The 18,914-nt window shown below is 47.8% G+C and overlaps 1 protein-coding gene across 1 annotated transcript in view; it reads left to right on the top strand.

Moving 5' to 3' along the window:
• Positions 1-668: 668 nt before the first annotated feature.
• TNFRSF8 (TNF receptor superfamily member 8) overlaps positions 669-18,914 on the top strand; it is a 36,800-nt gene continuing 18,554 nt past the window's right edge. The window contains exons 1-8 of the mRNA XM_023732195.1: positions 669-771; positions 5,621-5,714; positions 6,091-6,251; positions 9,117-9,233; positions 9,808-9,960; positions 15,598-15,691; positions 16,015-16,166; positions 18,716-18,817. Of these exons, the coding sequence (XP_023587963.1) occupies positions 684-771; positions 5,621-5,714; positions 6,091-6,251; positions 9,117-9,233; positions 9,808-9,960; positions 15,598-15,691; positions 16,015-16,166; positions 18,716-18,817 (961 nt within the window). The 5' untranslated portion in view covers positions 669-683. The remainder of the gene's footprint in view (positions 772-5,620; positions 5,715-6,090; positions 6,252-9,116; positions 9,234-9,807; positions 9,961-15,597; positions 15,692-16,014; positions 16,167-18,715; positions 18,818-18,914) is intronic.

The raw sequence follows: 18,914 nt of genomic DNA, 5'->3' as shown, positions 1-18,914 counted from the left end.
CCTCCCAATTCTCCACCCCCTCTAGTCCTCTCGGAACCATTAATCTACTTTCTGTCTCTATGGATTTGCCTATTCTGAAAATTTCATAAGGAGACTGAGGGCAGTGAGTAGACATCCCTGTAAAATTCAAGAAAAGCCCTCAGAGTAGCAGCCCCTACATAATATCACAGGCCTCATATTAAAGTGTACAAGCTGATAAGTTTTCACATACAATACACACCTGTGAAACCATCATCACAGTCAAGATAATGGACACAGCACCCCCAAAATTTCCTCGAGCTCCTTTGTCCCACCATTCCCTGCTCCAATCCCCATTCCCAGGTAACCACTGAACTTCTTTCTGTACTATAGAATAGTTTGCATTTTCTAGAACTTTATATCAGTGGAATCATGCAGTATGTACCCTCTTTTGTCTGGCTTCTTTCACTCAGCATAAGTGTTTTGAGCATGCTAGAAGACCTGCCTGATGGAACAGTCAAACGACCATTTATATTCTTGTTGGACAACCCCTGGGAAAATGCTTTTCTTCCCCCCCACCCCTACCCCAAGAGGTTCCCTGACCCCCCCTTTCCTTTGTCACCCCTTTATCCTTCTCCTGGCCCTTCTCTTTGTCCTTAGAAGACCTCGTGGAGAAGTCGCCCTGCACAACGAACTCCTCCCGCGTCTGTGAATGTAGACCTGGAATGTTCTGTGTCACATCAGCCTCCAACTCCTGTGCCCGCTGTGCTCCCCACACCATCTGCCCACCAGGGATGATTGTCAAACTCCAGGGTAAGCAGTTCTACCCACAGCCCAGACCAAGATCTGGGCCTGCGCTGCTGCACCACTCCGTACCCCTAACCTGGCAGATTACTTCCAGCTCCCACTTCCTCCTTGTTGCCCAGACCATGTCTCCATTCCCAATGACATGGATGCATCAGGCGCCTGCAGCCCTCTGATGCCCCTTCCCTGTGCCTTGGGTTCCAGGCTCAGAGAGACTCTGGTGGCCCAAGGCACAGACATGGCTGGAGGAGGTCTTGGATTGGTTTGAGGCTTGGGGTAGCACTCTGATGCCCGATAAACAACAAGGAAACCTCTGGGGTTCCTTGAGAGATTGGGGCTGGTTTCCTGTCTCAGAATTGGGTCATTGGGAGTTAGAGACTCCAGAGGTTGGGCACCAGGCTCAAGGCTGAGAAGCCTGGGTTGCTTTCCCAACTTACTGGGTAAACTCTGGCAAGTCCCTTACCTTCTTGGGGCTTCTAATTCTCTGATAGTACGGGGGGGAGGCTGTGAGTAATGGCCAGAGAAGGGTTAAGGGTGACAGATCATGTCAGAGAGCGCCTTTGAGAAGGAAAGATAGGGCGTGGGTGTAATTTGGACCACAGCCCCCAACAGGTGCCACAGCCACCGAGGGGCACACAGAGGGGGTGAGACAGGATCAGAGGGAGCTACATGTCCACCAGGGAGAGAAGTCACCTCTGCCCTCCACTGCCAAGACCAAGCCCATGACCCCTCCCCACCAACCTGCTCCTGTCCTAGAGCCCCCTCTCCTACTGCACAAACCTGATGACTAGCAGCTCCTTCCCTATCACCCTCTCCCTCACCCTCTCCCTTCGTTCACCTCCCACCTCCTGTAGATTTTGCCACCTAGCCCCCCCCCCCAATTCCTCTTCCCATTCTTCCCCCATGGCAGGCAGCCAGAGCGACCTTTGCAAAACCAGATCTGATCAACACACACACACACACACACTCTGCCTAAAACCCTTCGGTATCTTCCCATTACTCTCATGACAAGGACACCATCCTTTGGCTAAAGAAAGCAGGCTTTTGTTGTGGCTTGTTTTGTCTGCACCCTTTGGCAGGTCTGGGTTCCTGGCTTCTTCAGCTCCAAGTCTGGGATATATAAAGCAAAGAGAAAGCCCAGGGACTCACCACCGTCATTCTTTGGGTCCTGAGGTCCCTATCTAGTTGGCCTTCTTCGCTCCACCCTTCAGAGTCTTCTTATGTTTGTTTTATACCTAATGTCCAGGGTTTTCAGTGGTACTTAGTGGAAGGAATAAGGGGCCCTGGTGACTCAGCGGCTAAGTGCTCAGTTGTTAACTGAAAGGTGGGCGGTTCAAACTTACCAGCTGCTCCGTGGGAGAAAGACATGGCAGTGTGCTTCTGTAAAGATTTACATCCTTGGAAACCCTATAGGGCAGTTCTACTCTGTCTGGTAGGGTCGCTGTGAGTTGGAATCAACTCAACAGCAATAGATAAATTGGGAGGAATAAGGAAAAGTATGTCTACTCCATCTTCCTGGAAGTGGAGGTCTCAAGGACACGGTTCTTAACACAGCCCATATGTGATGAGGGCCGTGCATCCTCTGGCCTCAGCTTTCAGCACCGACCCTCACTTTCCAGGCTCCAGCAAGCCTGCTCCCCTTTCAGCTCCATGAACATGCCGTGCTTCTTCCACCAGGTCTTTGCACATGCTGTTCCCTGGGTGGTGCAAATGGTTAACGCAGTCAGCTGCTAACCGAAAGGTTGCAGTTTGAGTCCACCCAGAGGTGCCTCAAAGAAGGGCCTGGCAATCTGTTGTTGTTAGGTGCCACCGAATCGATTCCATCTCATAGTGACCCCACATGACAGAGTAAAACTTCCCCATATGGTTTTCTAGGCTCTAATCTTTATGGAAGCAGATTGCCAGGTCTTTCTCCCATGGAGCTGCTGGGTGGGTTTGAACCACCAGCCTTTCAGTTAGCAGCCGTTGCGCTACCAGAGCTCCTTGAAATCAGCCATTGAAACCCTATGGAGTACACGGTTCTACTCTGATACACATGGGGATACCATGAGTCAGAGTCAACTCGATGACAATTGGTTTTCTGGTTCACTCAGCCTTGAGCTTGCTGTCCAAACATGGCTGCCTCAAGGGGGCCTGCCCTGATCTCTCACTAGGTCGCATCTCTCCCTGAAGATCTTTCATTGGAGCCCTATTTGTCTCTGTCTTTGCTTATTGCTTATCTCACTGCCGAGGCTGTGAGCTCCATGAGGGCAAGACCAAGCCACAGTGCTCTCTGTTATCTCCCACTGCCTCACCCAATGCCAGTACCAAATAGGCTCTCAGTAAATAGTTGTTGAATGAATGTGGGGGTACCTTACTGGAAATCAGAGCTGGGGGCAGGTGGGTTCCTTCAAATCTGGCCAAATTCTTCCTGGGTCACAGAAAAGCACTTTGCTAAGAGACACACACAGACACCCTCCACCCACAAGAGGGGCAGGGTGGTTGAGTGGAAAGCACTTGGGACTGGGTGTCAGATACCTGGGTTTTTGCATAGCTTCATATCTATGGGGTATGTTCCCACCTCTTTTTGGGCCTCAGTCTCCCCACCTATAAAATGAGGAGGTGTGGCTAAAAGGCTCTTGCAGGCCTTGCCAGCTCAGAATCTCTTGCATTTCTGTGAAAAATAGCCTCTGTGGTTAAGAGCTCAGCTGCTAACCAAAAGGTCAGCAGTTTGAATCCACCAGCCGCTCCTTGGAAACCTTATGGGGCAGTTCTACTCTGTCCTATAGAGTTGCTATGAGTCGGAATCAACTCGATGGCAACTTTTTTTTTTCAGTTGTTGTACCCAGCGCGCATGGACTAGGTGCTAGCTGAAGAGGCCCCCTGGGAGGTGTTCCTATGACTGCCACGTGGTGGCGCCAAAGGCCTCTCTCTGCTGCCTCTTGCTAGGGCTGCCCAATCTGGTACTTTAACTCACCACCTGTGGCTCCAGTTAGATACCATAACTCATCACAGGTGGCTATTGAACACTAGAAATGTGGCTCAAACCTACCCAGCGGCTCCGCAGGAGGAAGACCTGGTGATCTGCTTCCATAAAGATTACAGCCTAGAACACCCTATGGGGCAGTTCCACTCTATTACATGGGGACACTATGCGTAGTAAGCGTAAAATATGCACTAGATTTTAAGTTAGCATAAAAAAAACAGAAAACATCTCAATAACTTTTTATATTGATTACATGTTGATGATAATATTTTGAATACATTGGGCTAAATACTCACCAAAAACCCATTGCTGCCAAGTCAATTCTGACTCATAGCGACCCTACAGGAAGAGAACTGTCCCTTTTCGAGGCCGTAAACCTTTACGGAAGTAAACTACCACATCTTTCTCCTTCAGAGAGACTGGTGGGTTTGAACCACCCACCTTTCAGTTAGCAGCTGAGCGCTTTAACCACTGTGCCACCAGGGCTCCCTTGGGCTAAGTAAGCATATATCAAAATTAATTTCACCTCTTTTCTTTTTACTTTTTTAAATGTTGTTACTAGAGTATTTAAAATTATATAATACGTGATTTACATCATATTTCTATTGGATGGTGATGCTTTAGAAGAGGTATTCCAACCTTTGGCTGCCGAACCAAGCTGAATTTCTGGATTCTCCTGTGTGCGTTCTGCAGGGCAATTCTCAGGGCCTCAGTTTCCCCAGCTGTAAAGTGGAAAGTCGCTTCTGCTTCAGATTCAGCTCGTGGCTTTCCCTCCAGAAATCTCAACACTTGGCGGGGCAGGCACATCGTCCTAGCCCCATTTCACACTGAGGAAATGAGGTCCAAAGAAGGTAGGTCAGTTGCCCAACAGCACAGAGCAGGGAACACCAAGCCAGGATTTGAACACCAAGCCAGGATTTGAACTTGTGAGTCCACCATGCTGCAGATACACAGGAGAAGTCAGTATTGCTGTGCCCCCCTCCCCTGAAACCTTCAGATCATGTCCTAGCAACGTGTAGGTCACTTTCTAAAAGATAGAATGGGTGTCCGGATGGGAAAAAGGACGTGATATTTATTGAGAATTTACTACGTGCCATGCAGGGAGATAGACACGTGACTTATGCTAGTCTGTTTATCCCAACGACAGCCTTTTGAAGAGTGTGTTATTATCCCCATTTTACAAAGAAGAAAACTGAGACTTAGAAAGGTTGACTTGCCTGGCACAGCTGGAACATGGCAGAGGTGGCTGGCAAACTCAGGTGCACCTGATGGAAAGCCCAGTGCGTGTCCTCCCCACTCTGCTTCCATCCAGTGTTGTGCAGCCCTCTTTGGGTTGCAGGTAACAAAATCCCAAATTCTTTTGGCTCATGTAACAGGGAAGTCTGGGGACAGCGCTGACAGGCATGGCTAGATCCAGAGGCTCTGTTTTTTTCCCATATCTAGTCTCTGCTTCCCTCCTGTATTGGTTTGTCTGCAAGATTCCTTTCAGCAGCCCCACTTGTGTCCTACCAACCCCAGTGGAAAGACAGCTTCTCCTTCCAACATTTTCAACAACCAAACACAAAACCTTGCAATTCCTTCTGAAAGGCCTGGCTTGGGTTTTTTGCCCATCCTGAACCAGTTCCTACAGCCAGAGGAGTGGAATGGATTGATTGGTCAAGCCTAGTCACATGGCTCCTCCTGGAAGGAGGGTCAGCCAATCCCAGCCCCTAACCACAGACACTGAGATTGGGGAAGAGTAATTCCCCAGGGAAGATGGAGCTGCTTCACTCCAAAGTGGGAACGGGTACTTGCTCACAGGCACGAACACCAGACGGTCACCGCGTTTTCCAGATGCCCCACCCCTGGCTCTGCCTTGATTCCGTTTCTGAAGGCATTGCCATCCCCCTGCAGGCACAGCTGAGAGGAACACTGTCTGTGAGCCAGCTCCCCCGGGGAGCCGCCCTGGCTGCAGCACCAGCCCAGAGGACTGCAAGGAACCTGCCAGGTGACTTAAGCCTCTTTTCCTTCCTTCTCCCTCCAGCTGACCTTCAGGTGGAGCTGTCCTAACCCCAGAGGGTGTCCAGGGCACAGCTGGGCGGGGGTGCAGGTGGGGTCCAGCCCAGAGTATTGGGGGGTATCGAGACCCTAGGGTGTCTCTCTGCCAAGCCCACAAGTCACCTGAAGCCTCCTGTGTGCCCAGCCCTGCTCTGAACACTCGGGAGACCCAGAGGCTGGAAAAATGCAACCTTGGCTCCTGAGCAGCCTGCAGTGGACCTGTGGGGGCAGGAGCAGAGGGCCTGGGCACCCCTCTCTGTAGACACTCTTACCCATTGGGAGAATGGCCTCGATTGTCATTCTCATCTTGACTTCTTCCCCACAAGCACCACCCCTGACGCCGTGTCCAGCCTGACCCCCCCAGGCACCTCCAGTGTCAGGACCACACCCCTCGGAGAGGGCCCAGACCACGCCCCAGAAGATGCTTCCAAACCGATGAGGCCTCCCCACTCTCCGTCCTCTGTGGGGAAGCTCAGCCCAGATCCAGGTAATCTCTCCACGAGCTGTGGGTTGTTGCCCAGGGCAACGGCGTCTGATTAGGGGTGACCCAGTGTGTTGTGGGCAGGGACCTGCGGGCACGAGGTTGTGCTCTCTTCCAGGTGGGAGAGAAGAAGGTCTCAAGATCTGATCTCCTGGGACTGATGGCAGCGAGGGCTGAATGGGGGGGCTTGCTCATTTAGCAACATTTTTGGGCACCTACTGTGTGCCAGGCACTGTGGTAGGTACTAGATGTATTGGTCCCTGCTCTGCTTTCATGGTGTTTACAATGGGGCAGGGTGAGACAGGCTTCAGAATGGACACCCTTTGAGGTAGTATATTTAAAATCATGACAGCGATAAGTAAGCCGAAGTATAGAATTCTGGGCGAAGATGAGACTGTGGGGGGTGGGGGGTGGGGAGCAGGGAATGATTGGGTCGAGAGTGGTAGTTGAGCAGAACGGTAAGGAACGTGGAGCCCTGGTGGCACAATGATTAAGAGCTGGGCTGCTAACCGAAAGGTCGGCAGTTCAAATTCACCAACCTCTCACTGGAAACCCTACGGGGCAGTTCTACTCTCTCCTATAGGGTCGCTATGACTCAGAATCGACTTGACTGCAGTGGGTTTGGTTTTGGTTTGGTTTATAAGGAATGCATAGGAATCCCTGGGTGGTGCAAATGGTTAAGCACTCGGCTACTAACCAAAAGGTTGGCGGTTCGAACCCATCCAGCAGTCCTGCGGAAGAAAGGCCTGGCAGTGTGTTTCTGTAAAGGTTATAGCCAAGAAAACCTTATGGAGCACAGTTCTACTCTGAAACATACAGGGTTGCCATGAGTTGTAATTGACTTGCCTGTAATGGTTTTTTTTGGTTTGATGTATGCTTTCAATTCTATTTATTGATTTTCAGGATTTTTTTTTTTTATAATTCTGGGTCCTATAAACAAACAAACAAAAAAACCCCAAAACTGTTCCCGTCAAGTCAATTCTGACTCATAGTGACCCTAGAGGGCAAAGTAGAACTGCCCCATAAGGTTTCCAAGGAGCAGCTGGTGGATTCGAACTGCCAACCTTTTGGTTAGCAGCCCATTTCTTAACCACTGCACCACCAGGGCTCCCTGGGTCTTATGGGTGTGTTGAAAATATCTCCTCCAGCCCTGTGGCTTGCTTTCTCATTCTCTTTATAGTGTCTTTCAATGAAGAGATGTTCTTAATTTTAATGAAGTGGGATTGATTGCATTTTCCCTTTATGGCTAGTGCTTGCTGTGTTCTGCTTTGGAGGTCTTTCCCCTCACTGAAGTCCGGCAATAGTCTGTGTTTATTTTCTAAGAGTGTTACGGTTTTGCTGTTCACATTTAGATCTGCAATCACCTTGACTTTGGTGTATACTGTGAGGCAGTGGTCATATTCCAAGTTGTGTACATGGATATCCAGTTAGAGCAACACCATTTATCAAATAAATTGTTCTTTCCCCACTGTTACGCATATCATCTTTGTTGTAAATCAAGGGCTCATATATGTGTGGGTATGATTCTGGACTCTATATTCTATTCCATTGATCTATTCTGTGCTAATACTATACTATCTTAATTATTGTAGTTTTTAAATGTCTTGATATTTGGTTGAACAACTTCTCCAACTTCGTTCTTCAATAGTGTATTGGCTGTTCGTGGTAATTTGCATTTCCATATAAATTTTAGAAATAGCTTTCAAATTCCACAAAACATTGTATTGGGACTTGGAACTGCACTGAATGTATAGATCAATTTGGCGAGAATACACATCTTTCCAATATTGAGTCTTCTTATCCATGAACGTGGTATAGCCTTGCATTTATTTAGCCTTCTTTAAATTCTCTCAATAACATTTTATGGTTTTCTGTGTAGAGCTGTTGTACATCTTTTAAATTTTTAGGTATTTTATATTTTTGATGATGTTGGAAATGGTGTCCTTTTAATATTTCATGTTCCTACTATTGTTTGTATTGTTTTGAATGATGACAAATTGCCAACATTTGACCATTTTTGATTTATAAAAACAGCAATTTCATTTGGCTCAATCTAATATATAAAAATTCAACTGATTTTGATATAGTGACATTATATCCAGCTACCTTGCTAAACTCAGTATTAATTCTAATCATGTATCTGCAGATTCTTTTGGGTTGTCTGTGTACTCAATTATACCACCTGTGACTACTAACAGTCTGATATCTTCTTGTCCAAACATTATCATTTTCATTTCTTCTCTTGCATTATTTCATTGGCTAGGTAGTTAAGAGCTCAGCTGTTAACCAAAAGGTCGGCAGTTTGAGTCCACTAGCTGCTCTTTGGAAACCCTATGGGGCAGTTCTACTCAGTCCTGTAGGGTCGCTGTGAGTCCGAATTGACTCGACAGCAATAGGTTTGGTTTGGTTTAGGATCCCTAGAACCGTATTGAATAGAAGTTATATAGTGGGCATCCTTGCCTTGCTGCTGATTTCAAAGGGAAAATTGCAGCACAGTTTGGAGCAGGGAAGTGACTTGGCAGTGAGAATGGGGAGAGGGCTCTGGCAATAGTGGACACGGTGGGTCAGAGATGGGCGGAGCATGGAGCAGGGGGGCAGTTAGGAGGTAGATAGTGCTCTTCTGTGTGGCCTCAAGGCGGCCCTAGTGGCACAGTGGTTAAGAGCTCGGCTGCTAACCAAAAGGTCTGCAGTTCAAATCCAACACGTTCCTTCCCTTTCTGAGCCTCAGGGCTCCCGGTGAGAGGCAGGACCAATCTGACATGTGGGGAATTTGGGAGCTAGCTGTGGAGCTGGGGGCTTCAGGGATGGGTTGAGGGGCGAGGCCTCAACCAAGGCGGGCCTGGTGTGGAGTTTCTCTGCTTCTTTTTCCAGGGCTGTCCCCACAGCGGCCATGTCCACAGGGGTCCACAGACTGCAGGAAGCAGTGTGGGCTTGACTACTACCTAGACAAGGCTGGCCGCTGCACGGCGTGTGTGAGCTGCTCGCGAGGTAAGGGCCTTGTCCTCCTCCAAGGGCTTCTTCCGGGGTGGGTGTTGGTTTAGGGGAGCTACAGAGAGTCTGGGGGTGGGGAGCTCTGTATTTGGTCTTAGACTTTTCAGCCTTCCAGAGCTTCAGTTCACCTCTCTGGTGTTTTTGAGCAGTCAACCGTGGCTCCCACTCACGTCATTGGCTTCAGATCCTCTCCCTCATTGCTGATCTCCCTCATGCCCTTGGCACAAAGTCCCCAAATCCTCCTCAGTTCACCCTCTCTCTGGAGGTTGCAAGGAAGACCCTTATCTTTATCATGTTGGGTCTGTAAGTATCTTGCCAGTTGAGAAATGTTCTTGTTGATCAAGTCACATTCTTCTAATATACTGATGCAATAATTCTATTTTCATCTATAAAACAGAGAATGCAAAATATTTCCAAACATATATAAATGTGTTATTATACTTTTTCTTTTGCAAAGTCTCTAACATTTTATTTCATTTTTTTTTTCTCTGCCCTCCCTGCTCCGGGATCTCTGGATCTCCTTCCCTTGCCATCTCTTGATCTTTTCTGTGACCCTTCTCTATGTCTTTAGATGACCTTGTGGAGAAGACACCCTGCACATGGAACTCCTCCCGTGTATGTGAATGTCGACCTGGAATGTTTTGTGCCACATCAGCCACCAACTCCTGTGCCCGCTGCATCACTCGCCCTCTCTGTCCATCAGGGATGGTCGGCAAACCCCAGGGTAAGCAGTCCCCGCCCCAACCAAGGGGCTGAGGTCTGTGTCCCTACTACTGTACTTCTTCCTACACCAGTGGGGCAAATGACCTTCAACCCTGGCTGTCAACTAGGGAATATTTGAGCTGTGGTTAGTCTTTGAGTAATTAGGCCTAGTGAGTGGAATAAAATCCAGGTTTGGTATTTTGAGAAGAGTCTCTGATGATTCTTTTTTTAAAAAATGATTTTTCCTGAAACTACTGGGCTGGTAAAATTTTGACTTATTTGCAAGTGTATTTTATTGACTCAAGGAAGAAGAACATAAAATTTACAAAGAGGCTTTCAACTCCAAGATGGTGGACACTTGTCAGGGTGCAAAAAGTATGAACCCTTGACATTGGGAAAAAAAGAGGGCTCATTAGAAGATGAGAGATTTCAACCAGTTTCCAGAAAGGATGTTCCAGGCCTCGTGTCAGCAGAGGCACCCTGATTCCCTTTGCATACCCCTCCAGTCTTGGCTCTCCCACGCCCCAGAGGACTATTTTCTTCCGCCCTCCCAACATGGATACCATGTGCTCCAGGCCTCACACTCACAGGGGCACCTAACTCCTCTGAGCACCCACCCACCCACCAGCTTTGGCTCTTCTGCATTTCTGAGGGTTTTCCTGCTTGCCCGGTGACTACAGACCAGCTCTGGTGCAGGAAATCCAGAGAACTTCTCTGCCACCCAGTAGGCTGCTACTACATCTTCTCCAATGAGCTCTGAAGTTTGTCTTTCCTTGGGTACCCTCCTTCAGCTGAGGGTACCCTTTAGAGTTTTTGCTACATTTTTATAATTATCCTCCTATTATAGTTTAATAATTCTTCATATTAAACTTCCCCTGTTTAAATTACTATGCAGTTTCTGTCTCCTGATTGTACCCACACTGGTGCAGAAAGTAAGTGATATAATTGCTGAAGTGAAAAGTTTCAGTGGAAGGATTTGAAGATAAAGTTAAGAAGATCTTCCAGAACATAGAACAAGATAACAGAGAGATGGAAAAGATAAGCATACAGAGGATTCATCCAGACAGTCCTAAGTCTTACCAATAGAAATCCAGAGAGAATATAGGAAGTGCAGGAAGGTAGTGGGGGTGGAAGGTGGAGATAATCAAAGAAATAATAGAAGAAAATTTTTCCTGACTTAAAAATGTGAGACCAAGAACAAAGCAGGATGAATGGAAATTATCCACACCTAGACATACTCTCATAGAATTTTAGAACTCCATGGACAAAGAGAGATCCTGAAAACATTTGGATGGTTAAAAAACAACAAACAGACAAACAGACAAACAAAAACCCAACAACAGGTAATCTACAAAGGACTATATCTTCACAGTTCTGAACCTAGATTCTTTACCAGTCAGATTACAAGCAAGTTAGAAAGCAGAATAAAAACATTTTCAGACATGAAAGCTTTTCCCCATGTATCTTCCCTTAGAAAATTACTCGAAGATGTTATCCAGCTAAATGAGGGGAAAAAAACAAAAAAGAGGAAGCCACAGAATCTAAAAACAGTGGCTCTGTCCCAGGGGAGCAAAGAAGGAAAATTCCAGGATGACAGCTGTGCTGCAGACCTAGGATGCAATTAAGCCCGATCCAAGCAGGAAAATGGAAGGCTCCAGGGAGATGTCTGCAGGAATAAAAGGGAGGAGCACTGCAGTAAATTTCAAGATTAGTAGAATTGAAAAACTTGAGGATATAGTGAAGGCACATTATTCTTTTATCAACAACAAAAAAAGGCAATTGGAAACTCCAGGGAAAATGAAAAGCTGATGAGAAATTTACAGACCAAATATGAAGATGAAAATTTCATCTAATCTTAAGCAATGATGGATGTACAAAAAAGAGAATCCATTTGATTTGACTTTGATGCTAAGACCATTCTCCTTTAAATGGCTCAATGATCAGGTATTTGGACTTGAAGTTTAGTAAACAATATATTTTTTTTAGTTCCGAAGTTGAGACTAGGAGTCCCTGGGTGGCGCAAATGGTTAAGTACTCGGCTACAAGCCAAAAGATTGATAGTTCAAATTTACCCAGCGGCACCTCAGAAGAAAGTCATGATGATCTACTTTGGAAAGATCACAGCCATTGAAAATCTTATGGAGCACAGTTCTACTCTGAAACACATGGGAATTGACTCAACAGCAACCGAGGAAAAAAATTGTTGAAAGTGAGCGTAGGTAGATTTTTTTTCCTCTTCTAGTTGACCGTTATCAGAGAACACAGGTAGACCAGCTCAGGACTAAACAATGCCTTCTGCTCACTTCCAGATCCTAAGGAGGAGGAAAAGGGGAAAGTTACTAACCCAGGGAAGAGGGAGGAAGGTTAGAAGTGAGGTGTGGGATATACAGAGGGGGTGGGTGGCATCAGAAGAGGGCTGGGTGTACCTTCTCAGCTCAGAGGCAGGACAGCAGCTCAGCTGGTGGAGCCAGCAGGTGTTCTGGCGGCAGCTCAGACAGTGGGCCTGTCTAGTTACATCAGGCCATCTCAGAGATGGGCCAGAGGGCTCGCTCCTCATGGTGCAAACCGGGTGTAGCTACGGCTCTTAGGTTAGTGCATTTGAGCACAAGAGATCCTCCAATCCTTTTAAAGTAAACTCTCACTGAAACCCAATGACACCTCAAATAATACCCCAAATACTGATTTGCATATAAATAGAAACTACTGTGACAAATTGGATCATCTTAACCAAAAGGTTGGCAGTTCGAATACTCCAGCTGCTCCTTGGAAACCCTATAGGGCAGTTCTACTCTGTCCCAAAGGGTCGCTTTGAGTCGGAATCGACTCAATGGCAACGGGTTTGGTTTGGTTTGGTTACCTCATAGCTTAAGGCCTACTGCCTTCTGTTAATTCAGGTAATAGTCTGGTGGCAAATGGAAAGACCTAGCATTTGTTTGGAGGCCCTCAAAGGGGAAGTGTCCCTCAGGACTCTATCAATCCAACAAGGAAATTACTCCTAGTCTCACTTTCTCTTTTAAATGTTTCAGGAAAAATCTGAGAGGCATTGTGAGAACTTTTTAGAAGGGAGATGTGTGTATATGGGGGTGTGTGTTTGCTTTGTACCACATCAAAGAAGGGGTGCCTTAGTCAGGGAAGTGGGGGTGGGGAGGTGTAGTGGCTGGGCATGACCTGCTTCAAATCTGGGCGGAAGTTTTCTGCCCCAGAAAAGCAGTGATTGTAAGATTGTAAGCAAGTGCCCAGTCCCCAGGCAGGAGATGTTGCGGTCCAGTGGCAAGTGCTTTGGACTGGGACTCGGGATCCTTTTGTTCTGGCTGTAGCTCTATCCCTGCCTTTCTAGCTGTAAAACAACGTGGCTGGGTCAGATCAGAGGTGACCAGCTTGAACTGGCCCTCAAAGACATTTTGTCTGGCCACCACAGCAACCTAACCATCGCCCTCCTAATACTCGGGAGAAATGAAAATACATGTCCACACAAAGACTTGCACAAGAATGTTTGTAGCTACATTATGACATAATATAATTTTATAATATTCATCATATTTTAATAATATAATACATAATATGTGTTATGAGTATACGGTAGCCCCAACTGGAAACAATCCCATGTCCATTAACTGGTGGATGGAGAAATATTGCATGGTGGTGCATCTATGCGATGACATGCTATCCATGCAGCATGAATGAATTTCAGGAACATGCTGAGAAACAAGCTAGACCCCAAAGAGAACGTACCAAATGATCCCATTTACAGGAAATTGTAGACCAGGACACTGATCTCTAGTGACATAAAGCAGAGTGGCTGCTTGGGTTTGTGGAGGGATGATGGACTGCAGAGCGGCACTGGGGGATTTTCTCAGGGTGATGGCAATGTTCTAGATCTTGATTAGAGTTATAGTTATATAGAACAATAGCATGTGGGAATATTGTTACACAGAAATATACTATATTTGTCAAAACTCATCATGCTGTACTCTCAGGAGACATTTTCTTATATGTAAATTGTGCCTCAATGAAGCATAAAGGAGCTCTGGTGATGCAATGGTTAAGTACTTGGCTGCTAACCGAAGGGTGGGTGGTTTGAACCCAACCAGCCACTCTGCAGGAGAAAGACCTGGCAACCTGTTCCTGTAAAGATTACAGCCTGGAAAAATCTGTGGGGCAGTTCTACTCTGTCACGTGGGGTCGTTGTGCGTCGGAATCAGCTTGATGGCACCTACCAACAACAACGACAAAGTTGATTTAAAAAGAAAATAAACTTTAGAAATCGAGGCTATGTTTAAACATCAGAAGATTTCATGATGTTTAGTTCTCTTAAATAAAACCAGAAAGTCTAGAGCCACTTGGCCCACCGTCCTGCGTGGTCCCAGTTGGCTGAAGAGGAGTAGCAGCTTCTCTGCTTTGATCTGGTGAAACACAAATTGGATGGTCTCAGTCAACTCTTGCAGTAGGAACAATGCATCACAAACGACCTTGAAATTGCAGCGACCTTTCTCACTCTGCGGAGCAGCTGGGGGGCACTGCTAATCTCACCAGGCTGGAAGGTTTGATTTGGATTTGCCCTGCATGTTTCTCATCCTTCTGGGACCAGTGGGGGCTCCCCATGGGCAGGGACGGATTACTCGAAAAGCAAGGTACACACAGGCTTAATTGTGCTTACATACGAATCTGTAGTGACCAATTTCACATGTGGTGAGAACCAGGTGAAACTGGTCCCTACAGATTAGTAAGAAAACACAATTAAGCCCATGGTACCTTGCTTACTGGTTAATCTGCCCCTGCCCACGGGGGCACGGTCTCCCCATTGCCCTGGCACCCACACCACCATCGAAAGAACCTCGTGCCCATCAGCAGTCACTCCTCACCCCACCTCCAGCCCCAGACATCCCCTCGTCTACTTTCTGTCTCCATGGATTTGCCTTTTCTGCACGTCATGTAAGTGGAACTACACTTTCTTTCGCTGAGCATCACGTTTGTGGGGTTCATCCGTGTGGTAGCAGGTATCAGCACTTCCTTCTTTTTATTGCCAAATCGTTTTCCATTGTATGGATAGACCACATTTTGTTTATCCATTTACCAGCTGGTGGACATTGGGGTTGTTTCTACTTCTTTGACGATTGTGAATAACACTGCTATGGATATTCATGTGCAAGAGACTCATCTGTTTTAATGTGGCCTGCAAGGCCCATGGGGGGCTCCATATCAGCCTCTCTGTCTTCCCACAGCAATTCCGATGTATTGTCCTCCCTGCCTCCCACCTCTGGGCCTTGTCACCTTTTATTTCCTCTGCTTAGATCAATCCCACCCTCTTCACAGCGCTCCCCTCCTCAGGGAAGCCTTCCTGATCAGACGAGGGTGAGTCCCCATTACAAGGATCCACAGCTGTCTCGAGTGAGTCACGTCTGTAAGCCCCACCAGGCTGTGAGCTGGTGGAGACGAGGACTTTATCTATTCAGCTCTCTGCTGTCTCCTAGCGCCTCCACAGTCCCTGATACATAGTAGGTGCTCAACAAAGAATCACTGCATGGAGGGAAGGAAGGAGAGACGGAGAGAGGAAGGGACAGACAGCAGGACACCAGCCTGGGTCGGTCCCTGGGAGTTACTAGTCTCTGCTGGTTAGGGCTTTCCTGGACCGCTTCTAAGACATCGCCACCCCCTGCAGGTACAGCTTCGAGGGACACCACCTATGAGCTGCCTCCCTCGGGGACCCACCCTGACTGCCTCACCAGCCCAGAGGACAGTGAGACGCCCTCCAGGTGACTCCCCGGTCCCTTCTGTCCATTTGGCTGCCACAGGGTGGGGCTGTCCCTGCCATGCCCGGGGGATGACTGGGTGCAGTTGACTTGGGATGGAGGTGGGGCCTGGACTGGATCCTCTGTGCCAAGCCTACAGGTCACTTTGGAGACCTGCTAGGCACCATTAGAAAGCTAGAAGGTCAAGGTGCCTGCAGAGACTGTGGGCAGAGGGCCTGGGGACTCTGACCTTGTCTGCACAATCTCCATAGAAAGGAGACTATTCCTGAGCACACACTTCTTTTTTCCATCTTGATATTCAGTTCTACCTCTGACTTCCCTCCCAGCAGCACCACCACCCCCGCCCTGATGTCCCGACTAGACTCCCAGACCAGTAAGAGGCATGGAGGGAGCCCCACCCATGCCTGGGAGGACACCTCCACCCCAACCGGGGCTCCCATTGCTGTCTCTTCCATGGAAAAGCCTGTTCGGGTTGCAGGTAATAACTGCCCCCATGAAGTAGGGACTTCCTTCCGGGAGGCCTTCTCCCAGGGCAGCAGCCTCTGCTGTGTGTGGACATAGTGGGAGAAATCAAGGTTGACCCAAAGATTTCTGGTTTTTTGAGTTGAGATTGTGGCTCTGCCACTTGCTAGTGATGATTCTTGAATTCTTGTGTGCAAGGATTTTATTCACAGCTGCATCCCTATGACCCATAGTTTCTACTCAGAAAATATTTTGTTGAGTGATGATAGCATGGCCTTGAGCTGGTTGCTTAATTACTTTAATCCTCTGTCTTCTCATCTGTAAAATTGTTAAGCATAGACCCTGCAGGGTTGTGACCAGTGTAGTATGGATTGTTACCAGGATTATAAGCAGTTAAACCAAAGGCCAGTTGTCACTGGGTTAACCCTGACTCATAGTGACTCCACGTGTGCTGAGTAGACCTGTGTTCTACAGGGTTTTCAATGGCTGATTTTTCTGGAAGGACATCACCAGGCCTTTCTCCCAAGAGCATGTTAACCATTTGCACCACCCAGGGACTCCGCTAGAAACATTGTGTGCCATCAAATCGATTCCGACTCATAGTGACCCTGTAGGACAGAGTAGAATTGCCCCATAGCATTTCCAAGGAGCAGCTGGTGGATTTGAACTGCCGACCTTTTGGTTAGCAGCCAAGCTCTTAACCACTGCAGCACCAGGGCTCCCCAAAAAAACCAGTTGCCATTGAGTTGACTCTAATTCATGGTGACCCTCTGTGTGTCAGAGTAGAACTGTGCCACCAGGGCTCCACCCGCTAACTAGGGCTGTTAGCTCCTTAAATAGCAAGCAATTCACTTTAGGATTTGCAATTCTAGTAGCTGCCACTAGGTGGTGGTAATACCCTAGGCCAGTAGTTCTCAAAGCGTGATAGTGGACCTGCTGCACACCACCTGGGAACTTGTTTGCTGGAGTCGATTCTAGCTCATAGCCATCCCATGTGTGCAGAGCAGAACTACTCCATAGGGTTTTCAAGGCTGTGTCCTTTCAGAAGCAGATCACCAGGCCTGTCTTCCGAGGCACCTGTGAGTGAATTCTAACCACCAACCTTTGGGCTAGTAGTTGAGCACTTAACCATTTGTGAACTTGTTAGAAAAGCAAATTATCGGCCCCACCCTAGACCTACTGAACCGAAACCTGCATTTTAACAAGATCTCCAGGGGATTCATATGCACATTAAAGTCTGAGAAGACTCACCTAGCATGTATTACTTTTTCAACATCTAAAAATGGACTTAAAACAGTAATTAGATATATATTTTTACAAGCGACAAAAGAAAAAAAAAGAAGGAAGCAGGTTAGGTACTAAGATGTAAAGAAATACATCCAGATAGCAGTTAAGAGCATGGACTCTAGAGTCTGCCTGGCTTGGACTGAGCCTTGACTGCCATTTACCCTCAGGGTGACCTTGGGCAAGGTACTTAACGTTTATGAGCCTCAATTTCCCTGGTTTGTAAAATGGAAATAGCAATGGTGCCTACAGCATAGGGCTGTTGATTCGTTCACTTAAGGGGCACTGGCTGAGTGTTGTTTGTGTGTAGAACAGACCACCTACCTGCCCTCTTGGAGCTTAGAGTCTAGCAGGGAGGCCAGGAGCTGTGAAGTACATAGACACACTCACTCACTTTACCCATCCTCACTGCTCTGCCTTCCTGACCCTGACCTTGGCCACACAGTGAGTGCTGCCAGCTGCCCAGGGCTGCTCACCGCACTGTGCCTTCCTCCACAGTCTCTAGGCTTTGTTCTTTCGGACTTAATCCCTTCTTTCTTCTGGCTTCTTCACTCCTTAATTTCTTACCCTCTAGGGATATTTGGAGTCCCTGGGTGGTGCAAACAGTTAACGTGCTTGGCTGCTAACCAAAAGAAAGATTGGTTGTTTGAGTCTACCCAGAGGCACCTTGGAAGAAAGCCCTGGAGATCTATTTCTGAAAAATCAGCCCTTGAAAACCTTATGAAGCACAATTCTACCCTGACACACATGGGTTTACCTAAAGTCAGAATCGACTCCATGGCAACTGCCTCTGGCTGGTGCAAGCAGTTTGTGCTTGACTACTAACCTAAAGGTCGGAGGTTCGAACCTAGCCAGTGGCACTGCAGAAGAAAGCCTGGCAAACTTCTTTTGTAAAGATTACGGACAAGAAAATCCTATGGAGCACAGTTCTACTCTGTACCACACGGGGTCACCATGAATCAGAATTGACTTGACGGCAACAGGCTTGGGTTTTTTTGGTTTAGGAATAGTTTGCTCTTCTCGAAACTTATTTAGTCAGCCCTGAAGGGCTGCCTGGAGCCAGGTAAGGAGGCAGGTGGATGAGGGCTAGGTCAGATACAGGGGCTGGGTTTCAGTCCTGGCTTGGACAAGGATCGAGTGCTGTCAGCCACAAGAGAATCCAGGTCCCAGGGGATGGAGGAAGCAGTCCAGCCCCAGGGCTGTCCTGTGTGGCTGTAGCTAGGGCTTCGGCTCACTGCTGTCGGCGCAGGGCAGAGCTTGCAGTGCCTCTTTGTGTTTCAGGACCCGTGCTTTTCTGGGTGACCATGGTGCTGCTGGTGCTCGTGGTCTCCGGCAACTTCCTCCTGTGCCACTGGAAGGCCTGTAGGAAGGGGATTCGGCAGAGTAAGTGGACAAGTCTGGGGGCCTGTGGAGGACTGAGAGGGCTGCTTGCTGCTAGCCTGGCCTGGGTCCCTGCCGTGGCACCCCTAGCTCTCCTTCT

The sequence above is a fragment of the Trichechus manatus genome, unplaced genomic scaffold, assembly GCF_000243295.1.
Source record: "Trichechus manatus latirostris isolate Lorelei unplaced genomic scaffold, TriManLat1.0 scaffold00048, whole genome shotgun sequence".
Classification (NCBI taxonomy): Eukaryota; Metazoa; Chordata; class Mammalia; order Sirenia; family Trichechidae; genus Trichechus; species Trichechus manatus.
This window is presented reverse-complemented; position numbering and strand designations above follow the sequence as displayed.